This window comes from Copidosoma floridanum, unplaced genomic scaffold (assembly GCF_036245765.1).
Source record: "Copidosoma floridanum isolate Cflo_tuat_1 unplaced genomic scaffold, Cflo_Japanese_pri ptg000020l, whole genome shotgun sequence".
NCBI classification, from domain to species: Eukaryota; Metazoa; Arthropoda; class Insecta; order Hymenoptera; family Encyrtidae; genus Copidosoma; species Copidosoma floridanum.
The window spans coordinates 32,167,319-32,181,350 of record NW_028321897.1 but is presented as its reverse complement, the minus strand read 5'-3'; the positions used below and the strand labels follow the sequence as shown (position 1 = coordinate 32,181,350).

Below are 14,032 nucleotides of genomic sequence, written 5' to 3'. Positions count from 1 at the left end.
GTATGCACATAAAAATAATTATAAAATATTTTGTGGTCTTTATTGTAAGCTTGTGCTACAATATATATTGTGTAAAAAAATTTGCACACAACAAACTTGTGAACAATTATTGTGTGGATTGGACATTGTCTGCCAATTGGTGCCTGCACAATAATTGTATCATTTATCTCTACTTACTCCCACATACCACCTGCTTAACATTGTGTAATCTTTCTTATAAGAGCAACTTTTCAAAATATATAAGATACTTTTAAATATACTTTTTGATACACTTGATTGTTTCGTGAGGGTAAAATGCTTAGCCCATTAGAAAATTTAGTTACATTTGACTCAGTAATTTTCAAAGAAGCAAGGTAAAAATGCGGAAACAGAATAGCTAATAATAATAATAATAATAATAATAATAATAAAAATAATAATAATAATAATAATAAGATAACTTTACTTACTTGCACAAATGCAAATGATAAGCTCACGTAATTTGAAAATGCTATCATTACTTTTTTTTAACAATCTCAACAATCGTGAACAAACTAAAACAATCTAATAAACAAACAAAAATAAGAACCTTAGCTTTAAGCGTGAAAGTAATTAATTATGTATACATTAGCTGTCTGAATACACTGATCGCGAACGATGGCGTCTTGGCGTTAGATGCATCATAATGTGGTTAAGGAATTCATGACGGTCGTGATCGTCGAAACTTCAACAAAGATAACTTGCTTCAGAAACCGAGGTGCAGTAAGTAACACGATGTATTAGCCTGCAAATCTGAACAATGAGGTGAACCTTTTCGAGTTGTTCATATTTGCAGCAAATTATTGATGAGCGTGAATAATTCTAATACCAGGGAAAAGGAAGGTCAACCTGTGTGTGGTTTACATATAGAGTAAAATGTGGTTAAAAAAGACAAGGCAAACACGAGTTAGAGAAGGCTAACTTATACATCAGACCGATTAAAGTACTGAATACAATGAAAGGTATGGTTAGGGATATTCGTTTCACGTATTTTCTTTTAAGACTGTCGAACTATCGTAGGAATTCATGAGCATTATAAAAGGCTGACGATAATCTTGAACCACGCACGCGTTACAAGTCAAACAGCAACCTATCAATACTCGTGGACACGCTAGACGATTTTTTTGTTAGAAGCATGGCCGTTACAGCCTCGCCAAATACTAAGAAAGTTTAATTTAATTATCAAAAAAATCTATATTTATAATACTTTGGGATCACTCGTACCAAAACTACTGTTTGTTTCTAAAAATTAGAGATGTTGGATGTAAAATATTGACTAAAAAATAAAAACATATAGTACATGACAAACGTATAATCAACAATTTCTGGGTCACGTATAATAAGTCAAACATTTTTTTTTCAAATTTTTATTGAAATCAAGAACAAAAAATGATGATTGGAAATTAAGTTTTTATTATTTTCCATCGAAAATAGCAGTATTTAGGTTAATAATAAACTCTACGTATTTTTTAGAAATATAATATGGTGGATACAAAAAGGAAATTAACGAAGAAAAAATTTGTAATTTTTTGAAGAAAAACTTACATACTCAAAATCTAATTAATTGAAACTTAACGTATGAAAAAAAATAAATAAATAAAGTCAGCGCAAATCATACTTCATGCGTACTAAAATTCATATCTTTTTGTTATCGGTATTCATAAGTATGAAATTGATTTATTTGTCTCCTCAGCAGTGTGGGAAAAATAGATAACTACATACGGGTATGGTCAACAGCGGTTTTGACTTTAATTTGGGAAGTGGGGCGAGGAAAAATACAGGACAATTTTTTTGAGTTAAAATAATATACAAATCTATTAAATTTTTCCTAATATTGCGAGGGATGTCGAAACGGCAGAATGTGTTTTGAATATAGTGTAGACGGTTGCGGAGGCCCTGAAAATTATGCGTCGGTTTCAGGGGGCATCACGAAAAAAATTACGAATTGTTTTTTTGGTTTAGAATAACTGACAAATCTGTATAATTTTTATTTACTTTGCAGGAAAAGCTGCAGGGGGCTCCGAAAAATATACAGGGGAGCTGCAAGGGGGCTAAGGAAACTTGGCAGGATTCGGATATTTTTTTGTCAGATTAAAATAACGCATATAGTATTCCAAGTTATTTTTTTTGCGAGGGGTTGCGGATGGGACAGAAAATAGTATGGAAAGTCCCACCTTAATTGTTATGTAATATAGTAAAATAGATAAAAAATTAATGAAGAGATAATCTCCAGCTAGGGAAATCTACTAGTATGATCATTCTAGATCTTAGAAAATTTCATACCTGTCTAGAAAAAATCCAGATAGAAATCTTAACCTCTACAGTGCACCTGTCTCAAGACAGAACAAAAACAAATTCATAGGTGATGGCGCAAAAAAGTGGTTAAAGCAGCCAGAATAGATTTTTTGCGTCCACGACTAGAACAATAATTTAAATTAAAAATTGCTTCATGTAAAAAAGACGCACCATATTAAGACAGAAGAAATGAGCTGCGTTAGGCCCATACCCGAAATTTTATAACTCGCGTTCTAATAAATATTAAGAGCTGAAATTTGGACTGCAGATAGGTATTGTAGCCCTTACTATACACACTAAATTCAGACCCAGCTAGATCAGATGTTAACTTTTTGTGAACCACAGGTAAAATTAAAAAAGGCCCTTTAGGAAAATTGCCCTAGCAATTTTGGGACTATAATTTTTAAATGATTCATGTACAGTTATGTTTCGAACAGAAATCATATCTTTATTCAACAATCATGCATTTATTTATAAAAGAAACAAATAAATTCTTAGGAGCTGTAGGGAAGCTGTGGAGGGCCTTAAAAATGAGGTAAAAAGGCTGTGGGGGAGGCTTAAATAAAATTTTATCGAATTATAATGGAGAAATTTAACGAATTTTTTTTTATTTTTGGTTTGCCTGCCACACTCCAATACCGACATAGTGTAGGTATATATATATATATATATATATATACACATACACATTTATAGCAAAGAAATAGTGCAAATTAACTATGTTTGTGTCTGAAGACATCATTTTAAGTTTTAAAAATTTTGGTAACATAAGTCTAGTCAAGGCCCTATTAAATTAATGATTATAAGAAATTCAATATTCTTAACTCTTACAAACAGCTTGTATGCTTATTGCATGTAATACAAAATAAAGTACCATTCTTACAGACTTCTCTTGGTTTTATTTGGAATTATTCTGAATATCTAGAAGGAAAAAGGATAGCGAAGGTAAACAAGGAAAACTTTCAAATTTTAATTTAGTATTAACAGCTATGTCTTTATTTACAAAGGATAAGTATAAAACCCTTCTTTATAAGTAGAAGTTAAAGAAATTTTCCAGAAATTTACAATAGCATCTTATTTTTTCCTGAAGTAAGATATATCTCATTCGCCATAGCTTTACCTCATTGGAATTCGTATGTTGCATTCCCCTTGAAAACCTTTTTAGTTTAATTAGATATTAATAACTATGGCTGTAAACAGAGAACCTACGATTAACCCTCTCACTCTGTCAACGGAGGGGGCTCTTTCAGTACTCTGGGGAAGTAAAAGAATTCCAAAAAGTGCCACACGCCACACTATGATAACTGATCAGTCTGTTTCTTGGCAATCACGGTGTATACTTGCGTACTATAAGACCTATGCTAAGCTACAGCAGAAATGTAAAATTATTATGATACAGGTTCTGTATTTTTTCTATTTCATTGCTCGTAATACAGGTCAAGTAAGGTATGGCACTTAACCATAACTTTATTTTTTGGTGTGACTGAACAAACTATTGAAAAATTAGAAAATTTTGTCGATTTTTGCGACTTTTTAAAAGAAAATTGAAATTTCAAGTATAATCTTATTTAGAAAATGAAGAACTACTACTTTATTGGTACTAACTATAAGGCCAGTAAAATTAAACCATAGGGAGCAATTTTTTCACCTACTTAGACATGCGCATAAAAATGGTCTCCCTTATACGTTTGTAGGTCAGAAAACTCGACCTTAAGTTACATTTTTAAAGTAAAAAGCAATCGCAAACAACTGTATGGTAAACAAAAATCGCTTTACACAACATACTTTGATTTTAAGTACTGAACTTTATATACCACGTATGTAATAGAAATACGGTAAATTTGAGACCGGTTGCATATAGGTAGTATGATCAAATATTTATTTAATCAATAAGAAACTAGTGTGACAATTTTGTAAATTATAATTTAATTTCCACTGACAGAAAATGTATTTTTGCTAATTCTACTATACTATGACATTTTTTAGGGAGTAGTATTTGTTTATTAAGGAAAAATTCAATGTATGAATTTCTTTTCTTTTTTTTTCTCAACATTTATTGCTATTAGACCTTTTTTTACCTGCAAAAATGGTTTATCTGAAGGTTATTTTTTTTTTTTGAGATCTAAATTTTATAATAATACTGTGGAAGTAATAATTTTTCAATTGTAAAGCCTTCTAAATGGCCAACCAAATGTGTCGCTATAAAAGGTATGTATGTTCCTTACGTCTGAAAACAAAATAGTTATATCTTCATGCAGTGTCTACATCTGAGTAGCTGGAATGATAACACAAATTTAGATAAAAAACGAAGATGTGGCTTTCAGGATCTTCAGCAGACGTAAATTTTCAGTAGTTAGTTACTGAATTCGAAACTACAAAAAACTGTGCTATGACTTTTTTTTAAATTTCACATTGAATTCATAAAGATACAGTAAAAATACTAAAAACTCTTGATATCATCTAATATCTTTCTATTTGTGCACCACGATAAATTCTTTCCTCTAGGGAAAACCTGTGAAATTGGTAATTTTGGCCCAGTTTTCTTTTTTTTTAAGGTATAGCGTTTTCTTAAGTTTCTGAAAATAAAGTAATATTTTTTTAAAATACTCCACACACGTTATACTTCATAAAAATTAATTTTCAGGATCAATAGCTTCACATGTATTCAGACAACCTAAAAGTGTCAACAAGTTGGATCTCTCTTTTACACACTCATCTTGACTAAAGTAGTGGTGCGGCACCTTTTCAAGTAGTTTATAAGCCATAAAGTCAAAGATTGCGGACAATCAAATACAGACGTTGAACTAGTAATGTGTCTGATGTAAATCGTTCATGTTCATAAATAAACAAAAAGTAAATTAAAAAAAAAAAAAAAAAAAAAAAAACAGATCTAACCACCCATAATTTCTAAAGCGACTTTTTTAAAATTTATCTTAAATAACGAGCGACTCAGAAGTGGAGATTGCATGACAATATTCCTTTTTTTAATTGTGTCATTAAGAAACACTTATTTTCAATATTTTTACACTTTCCAAATGCCATTAAAATGTCTTGATTATAAAAAAATCATTAATTCCACAGCATTATCATAAAATTTAAATCCCGATAAGAAACAAAAAAAAAAAAAACTCTGAAAGAACCTGTTTTCATAATTGTTAAAAAAAGATGTACTGATATTAGCTATTTAACTTCTAAATTTAGTTTATCTTTTTCTTAACGATGTTTCGACTGCTGTCATTCAGCTCTCTTCAAGCACAATTCTAAAATATTTCAAAATCACATGAGCTTACAACAATCATAGTAACGCAAGCTTAGAGGCATTCCCAAAATTAAATTTACTTATCTTTACACGAGGATACTTGCGTTGTACAGAAATTTTAGTAATACGTTATTTTGTCAAAACCTAATTTATAACAAAATTAGGAGACCGTTTAAAATGTTACCTATTTCTTACAGTTTAACTGTAAACATTCGAAATTTAAACTAAGAACAAATGAATATATGTTTAGTATGCAAATTACCTGTATGTTATTGAACCATAGGGATTTTCTCTTTTCAATTTTCAAGGCGCATTACCAAAATTTAAAACATCAGTTTTAAGATAATAGCACCAAAATTTATAAAACTTTGTAACATACACGTTATATAATCAACTTATTCATGCATTCTTTGAGAACAGATTTTCAATTTTGTGGATCACAAATTTTGTTAACGGTATCAAATTTTTTGATAAATATCATTTCATGTTTTAAAAGTAGTAGAATTCACAATGAACGATTTATTATCTAATGTTTAATAATAAATATTACAAACAAGTATAATGTAGTGCTATTAGTCGTCCTGTTAGTCTCATTCTCTTTAATATCGTCGTGTAGGATTTGAAAAATGTTAGTATAAATTCGTGTCAGGTACATATTCTAGCATGGAATAAATTTGTAGATGATTGTAGGAAGTCATTCCCAAAAATTGTCAACAGTCTTGAAACATTTGAATAAATATGAAAAATATTTACGCTACAATAGAAGAACTAAATAAAAATTTGATTGATTTTTTTGATTTAACATTTAGCAGGAAGACTGATGGCGATATAATAAGAAGTTGGTACATAAAATTAATGCATTTTATTAGTTACCTTAATTTTAGTTCTCACAACCTTATATGATAAGAAATTACTATACTTTACAGTTTCAATTGATAGGGAATAAATTCTTCAATTGCACCCATCTTAGTACAAATTTAAATTATTTATGAAAATAATGTATTAAAAAGATATAACTATGTGAGTGGGCTTATACAAAATATGTAAGTTAGACTTTGTATTATTAAAAACATAGATTTTGTTTAAAAAACATCTAATAATTATGAAAAAGTTACAATAATTTTACAGTTTTACTGTACATTTAATAATGTGAATACAGTTTCAAATCTATCATAAAAAATCGAAAGTAAAAATTATCTTGAACAACAAAAAAACTTGAACACTCTTAATAATAATGGAAAACACGGAATAAATGAATTAGAGAAATCTAATGTAGTTTTTAAAATAATATGCTAGTGCGGTATATGATATGTAGAACAGTGCAGTGAATTATAATATAATTTAATGCAAAGACATCTCAACATTACATAACTATGTCTTTAGTGGTGACCACATACATAAGTTTGATAAAGAGTCAATAAAAATACTTGATAAGGACTCTAACTTTAATAATATGACGCATTGTTAAGATTTTTGTACAATATAAGTATCTTCGGGCTTAGAAAAATAAATTTAACTTAGAAAATGCCTCCAAGCTTGCGTTAATATGATTGTTGTGAACTTATGTAATTCTGTAACATTTTAGAATTGTGCTTGGAAAGAGCTGAACGACATAGTAGCCGAAACGTTGTTAAAAAAAGAAAAAAATGAACTAAAACTTTGATCAGCTAAAACCAGAAAACCTTTCATTTTAATGATTGTAATAATACTGCTGTTCCTGGAATCGTAAATAGGCCATCTTTCTTTAAACAAATTATCAAATAGGTCATTTTTTTAAAACAAATTATCATTTTTTAATAAAATTTTTTTTTTTCTATATTCACGATAAGACAATAATGCTTTGACAGTTTCGAATACGTAAGAGCTTTTCATTGAAATACAGATGAATTAAAGTTCCAAAAACTTTCGGAACTTATTAATCATTATTTGAACAAATAAGTGATCGAAGTAAGTCACACTGATTTCAAATTAACCGGATTATAATCATTCACACATTATATGAGTCTGACACTTGAAATTAATATACAAATAGTAAAAAATTACAAAAAACTCAGTTTTCTGCGATACTTACACGTTATAACGTCATTTAGACATCGTTCTCAATGAGTTGCAACATGCCAAATTCTGTGCGTCATTTAATCTACGTTTTTTTTCAAGTTTAGTGTCCCACGTATGTACCCATAAATTTCGAGCAAATTGGATAGTTTAAGCGCGAGAAAAAAAAAATGTGACAAGTATAGTATTCGGAATCGAATTCGGAAAATAACGGAATTTTGGGACCTTAGAGGTTTTCTATTTATTTCATTTCTGAATAAAAGCTTTCATAAAAAATAATAGGAGCGTTTGAACTCATCTTCCGAATTTACTCGTTCAGTTTTGATTAATTACTTCGTTACTTGCAAGAGACATGATTGATAAGTTTTATGCTCTTTATATGGAATAATAAATTGTCAACCAATTTTTTATTAATAACAAAGTTATTTATTTACTTCTTTGTATAGCAAAATGTTTCTGGGTTAACTAGGTCACATTCCAACTAACAATTTTTTTCAAAATACAGTATCATAAAAAATGGTCAAACTAGGTATCTTACAACGATAGAAGAATAAAAATATTTTTTCGTCTTTAGTATTCAAATATGTTTTTGAGTGGTATAGCAATAGTAAGTATATAAATCAGCTGTAATGGTACAGATTTAGTAAGTTTCTGCTATGACGAAGAAAAATTCTTCATGAATCAAAGCTACTGTTAGATTCGAAAAAAATTGTCAAGAATTTATGAAAATACTTTTACAAAATCTCATTTAGTTTAAAAAGCCTAAATTATTCATAGAACAAATTTTTAAAATTCATAAAATTTTTGTTAATGACAAGAGAATTTTGTTAATAACATTCCTTAAATACAGTTTTATTAGAAAGATTATATTTTCATGTTTTCTTAGCTTACTTTATTCTATAGTAAAACTGCACTAGTTATTTCTTATTTTCAATTTTTCAATTTTATCGTGTTACAATCCTGATAAAGTATAAATTAGGAATGTAAGCAAAGAAAATTTCAAGCCATAGTTATAAGTAATTGTTTTTATTAAAAACTGAAAAGTTGAATTAAATGTTATTCTTTTAGAATTATAGACAATTTGAATGCATACATGTACAGCTTCCTTGGGTAAAGGCCGTTATCGTAGCTGGAAATCTCCCAAGAGCTATAAAAAAGTGAAAAAACATTGTGAGTTAAATAGCAAAAAACGTTACTTACAAATTCATGTTGATTTTTCATCCAGTTTCTTGTATGTCAGCATTTCTTGGATCTGTAGGTAATAGTTTATTACTCAAAATTTTGAAATGCTCAGCACTGTGCAGAAAAAAAATACGTTTGTATCTCGTACCAGCTGAAAGAAAATTCTGTTATTCAAAGCTAATAACGTGCCAGACACAGCAAATTTTATTTTGTGTTGTATCCATAGAAACATTAGAAGTTAATTATATCTTCACTGTAGGCTGTTATCATTATCCACACGAATATTTCACAGTACTGAAGTAGAAGTAATAGAAAAATAAAAGATCTTTAAATAGTTAGCATAATGTTTAAAATATGACCCAAGCAACCAATTTTGACCCACATTACATGAAGTGTGAAGTAGCCCTATCACATTGGAATACATCTCTGACTTATCAACACTTAGGAATTGTCCGATTTATTCATGCAAATTAACACTAAAATTTGCTTGAAATTCCAGAAAATCTATATGTCATATGGGAAAAAATTACCAAAAGGACCAAATTAGTTGATTCTTACAAACATGCCATAAATTTAACATAACTTGTTTTAGAAAGAATTTTTTATTAAGACATAAAAGAGAGATTTACTTCATAATCTTGAAAAGCCCTATGTAAGCATGTGAGAGGTGAGAGCAAGTAATAGTACGTCATTATCTGTGCTGTACTAGATAATTGTACGAGAGACAGAGAAAGTGACAGAGAAAAGTTTAGTAGTCAGAATAAAAAATTTATTTTTACGCGCACGCATGCGTGTATGTGTGATAGCTGGAATTGTTAATGTCGGAAAAGCCTTTTTACTGATTTGAATATTCCAGGGTTTAAGTTTTTTTTTTTAACTTGTAGCACCTCAGAAAAAAATTTGTTACATTCTTTCAAATGGATGTTATTATGATTTTTTGATTTCCAAAAACAGTTATATTGCACGATTAGGATAAAAATATTTGGATTTCATGCAACATAAAAATAGTTTTTTCTTTTCTTTCAATCAAACCAATACATAATTTACCTGTTTTTAATTAACTTTAATAAATTATTAACGTTGTTATTGCAATTTTTTTCATTTGAAACGATGGCTTTAATAAGGTTAGTTTAAACAGGATCTAAATTATAATTGTATCGTCACGCCCTAGTTTTCGAACAACCTCTCCAAGGCATGAAAGTTAACAGTAAAGTCTCATAAGTTTTTCAATTGCTCATCAATATCTACAAGAAACATACTTCGTGTGCAGCGTGTATTTATTTTCGTTGTCTTTTTAATGTAAAAGATCTTATGTCGGGCAGTGAACAGCCGCGTAAGGGAAAATATGCAACGGAAAGTCCGATCCGCTTCTCCGTTGCTATTTACCTCACCACTGGGCACTACTTTTCTATCTGTATACAATTATGTACACGCGGTGAAACTTGTTTATCTATATATACTCATATACAGTAACTATAAGTATATTGTCGTGTATGTTAAGCTTTTTTTGTATTAAAGTGTACTAACCCTATATATAGCTATTTAAAAGTGTATGTATGTATATATAATTAAACAACGCGATTTTTTGAATTACTAAACTTTGTTTCTTACCATAAAAAATGCACTTCAGCGTTATCGCCTGCAAGTTATTTAAATAAATTAAATATTAGAACATAATTTTACTTAACACATTAACAGTTGTATTGTTTGTATAAAATCTACGAAACATATACGCAGTTATCAATGAAAAAATGTGCACTCTACTGTGATAACAAAGTATGTACCACTGTGACAAGCTTGTCACTGTGTTCGTGCTGAAACACAAAATTGTGAATACTACTCATGTTCAAAAAGTTATGTTTTAAATCTTTATAGTTCAAATTATTTAATTTAAAAAAAATAAACATAGCCATGAAAAGCAGTTACAGTTTCTCACTTAAAGTACTCAGTAAATAAACGTGCATAGTGAGAGTTGATTGAAATTCATTAATAAAAAGGGCATATGGTCGATAATTATCCAAAAAAGCGGAAAACTAACGAAACTTTGAACATTTTTTTTAAGGAAAGTTATAGTGTTTAACAAATTTTACTTCTAAAAGTTTTTTTTTTCAAACATATTAAAAAATTTACTATTTTTTTTTTTTCAATGAAACCTACAAATCCAATGTTTTTAGAATTTTTTAATAACACAGAAATTTATAAATATCGTATTTGCACTAAAACGTTTTTGTTATGAAAAAAAAAAAAAAAAAAAAAAATACAAATTCACAACTTAAATTTCGTTCGATTGCAATAAAAAAATTGTGCTAGCCTTGTTTATTGAAACTTAAAAAAGTTATTGAAAACGCTATTGATAAAGATTAATAGTTGATAACGGTGTTAATCAAATTTTGCAGTCAAAATTAGCACACGTGTTGGTGCCATTAAATTATAGAAGGTTGTAAGGACACAATTCTTTTTTAGAAATTTAAAAATGTTGTTTCATTTACTCGATTTGTTAAAATGGTTGAGTTAATAATTATCTACATAACTATTGTGTGCAATGTCATTATGTAATGATAAATTAATCGAAAGATGTAATAATAAGTATTATGTAAAAATTACAGTAAAAAGATATGAAAAACTATACAACTTCAAAGTTATCTTCTAAGTTATTTTTTATTTTCAGGCTGTATTTCTTACATTAGGACAGGAATAACTATTTTTGTCAACGATATTGTAAGCTATTAGAAATGAGCAATAAATTTTTTAAAAGCTTACTACAAAAAATGACTCATGAGTCAAAAAAACTTTTTTACAGATTCAAAACGATAATTATCTAATTTATCTCTAAAATCTTTGTCAATTAAGTTATTTGCTCCTCATTAAAACAAGTTTGTTGGAAATAAAAGGGTTATGCCTTGTAATTAGCTAAATTTGAGAACCCAACAGTGTGTTAAAGTGACATTTAATGAATTTAAAGAAGTTACAAAAAGTAACATGCAAAAAGGTCAAATTCCACTGATTTAAAAATATTGAAATATATCAAGGAAACCTTAAAAAGTGTCCTCCTCTACTTCCCTTGAAATTTTCGCATAATGTGGAGATTTGAAAACTTGACAAATAAAACAATTTTTACTACACTAGTAACATACAGTGATTTCGGCAGAAAAGAGATGTATTCCCTATTTTTCAGGGATTAAGACCCTTTTTTTTTTATTATACTTATGTTTGATACTTACATTGAACTGAAATTTATTATTAAGTGTCTGAGCGAACAGTGCATATTATAAAGGCACCATACGTTTATGAAAAATATTAATAAAAGATAATAAAACCTTCTATTTTTTAATGTCACCAATACGTGTTCTAATTTTGACTGCAAAATTTGATTAATACCGTTATTAACTATTAATCTTTATCAATAGCGTTTTCAATAACTTTTTTAAGTTTCAATAAACAAGGCTAAAACAATTTTTTATTACAATCGAACGAAATATAAGTTGTAAATTTGTTTGTTTGTTTGTTTTTTTTCCTTTTTTTTATAACAAAAACGTTTTTGTGCAAATGCAATATTTATAAATTTCTGTGTTTTTAAAAAACTTTAAAAACGTATTGGATTTGTAGGTTTCATGACAAAAAAAAATTGTAAATTTTTTGATATGTTTGAAAAAAAAAACTTTTAGAAGTAAAATTTGTTTAACACTATAACTTTCCTTAAAAAAAAATGTTTAAAGTTTCGTTAGTTTTCCGCTTTTTTGGATAATTATCAACCATATGCCCTTTTAATTAATGAATTTCAATCAACTCTCACTATGCACGTTTATTTACTGAGTAATTTTAGTGAGAAACTGTAACTGCTTTTCATGACTATGTTTATTTTTTTAAATTAAATAATTCGAACTATAAAGATTTTTAAAAAATAACTTTTTGAACATGAGTAGTATTTACAATTTTGTGTTTCAGCACGAACACAGTGACAAGCTTGTCACAGCGGTACATACTTTGTTATCACAGTAAAGTACACATTTTTTCATTGAAGGCGAATATTCTGAAATTTTAGTTGATATTAGCATTGTGTACTTTTCAATGAAACCACATAGTCTTACTACGGATATGTTTCGTAGATTTTATATGAACAATACAAATGTTAATGTGTTAAGTAAAATTATGTTCTAATATATAGTTTGTATAAATAACTTGCAGGCGATAACGCTGAAGTGCATTTTTTTATGGAAAGAAACAAAGTTTAGTAATTCACGAAAATCAAGAAAATCACTATTTTGGTCACACGTTTTAATCAGAAATGATTCTAATTTCGAGATGTATTTTAAATAAATTGATACATGCATACTAGAAGTTAATTAAAATTTATTATAAAGTTAACAAGATAGACGCATAATTACCTAACCAAAAAAAATTGAAATTTTTAACATTTTATTTTTTGAAATTATAATTCTACAGGCACGTTGTGCGCGAGAGTACATGAACAGTTTCAGAATTTCGACGTTAAGAAAATGTGTGATGGAAGCGAAATCCACTTCCATCACACATTTTTTCGCATGTTTCTCTCCCTTTACCCCGCTTTCCACGCCTTTTTTTTAATCTTAGCAATTAGTAAATTGTAGCAGAGCAGCTTTTCTATGTATTAATGAATGTTTTTTAGTTATAAATTTGTTACTTTAACAATAAACAAATAATTGTATGAACAATTTTTTATATTATAAAATTTTTCAAAAATTTCTTTTGTATTCTATAAATACATCAATTGATTTGTATCCATTTCATTTTCTTACAATTTTTCCATTTGAGATTATTATTTGATTTAAGGGCAGTCCGGAGATAGTTAAAATTTCTTAGCTCAAAAATTAGATGTTGGATTGATAAGATATAATCTGATTTTTCACTTTTTACCTTGACTTCTCAATCAATTTTGCCAAGTGTGGGCTTGATTTGTTCTTTGATGTGTCAAGAATGTGCGTCTACTCTTATTTTTTATAAAATAGCTAGCTGCTCAATAAATAATGTAATAAAGCTATGCAATTCGATTAACTTTACCGATAAGGTAGGGAATTTTAACTATCTTCGGACTGCCCTTAAGAAAGTTCATCACAGTTAGCGGGGAAAGAGTTTAGAGAGGTGAAAAGAGGGCGAACATATGCTGCAATGCTGAAAGTTATTTCTTTCATATGGATGTACATACACGATTACATACATGATTTTATGCATACTTGACCCATTCTT

At 28.4% G+C, this 14,032-nt stretch overlaps 1 protein-coding gene across 5 annotated transcripts in view; it reads right to left on the bottom strand.

Annotated features, from left to right (window-relative positions):
- Window positions 1–14,032, bottom strand: part of Oga (O-GlcNAcase) — a 258,596-nt gene that overhangs the window by 46,636 nt on the left and 197,928 nt on the right. For 4 of the 5 annotated variants that reach the window (XM_089593868.1, XM_089593869.1, XM_014348767.2 and 1 more), the window contains one exon: window positions 8,721–8,774. The exons of the other annotated variant lie outside the window; for it this stretch is intronic. In XM_089593868.1, coding sequence (XP_089449994.1) covers window positions 8,721–8,774 — 54 coding nt within the window. The remainder of the gene's footprint in view (window positions 1–8,720; window positions 8,775–14,032) is intronic. 5 annotated transcript variants of the gene reach the window in all.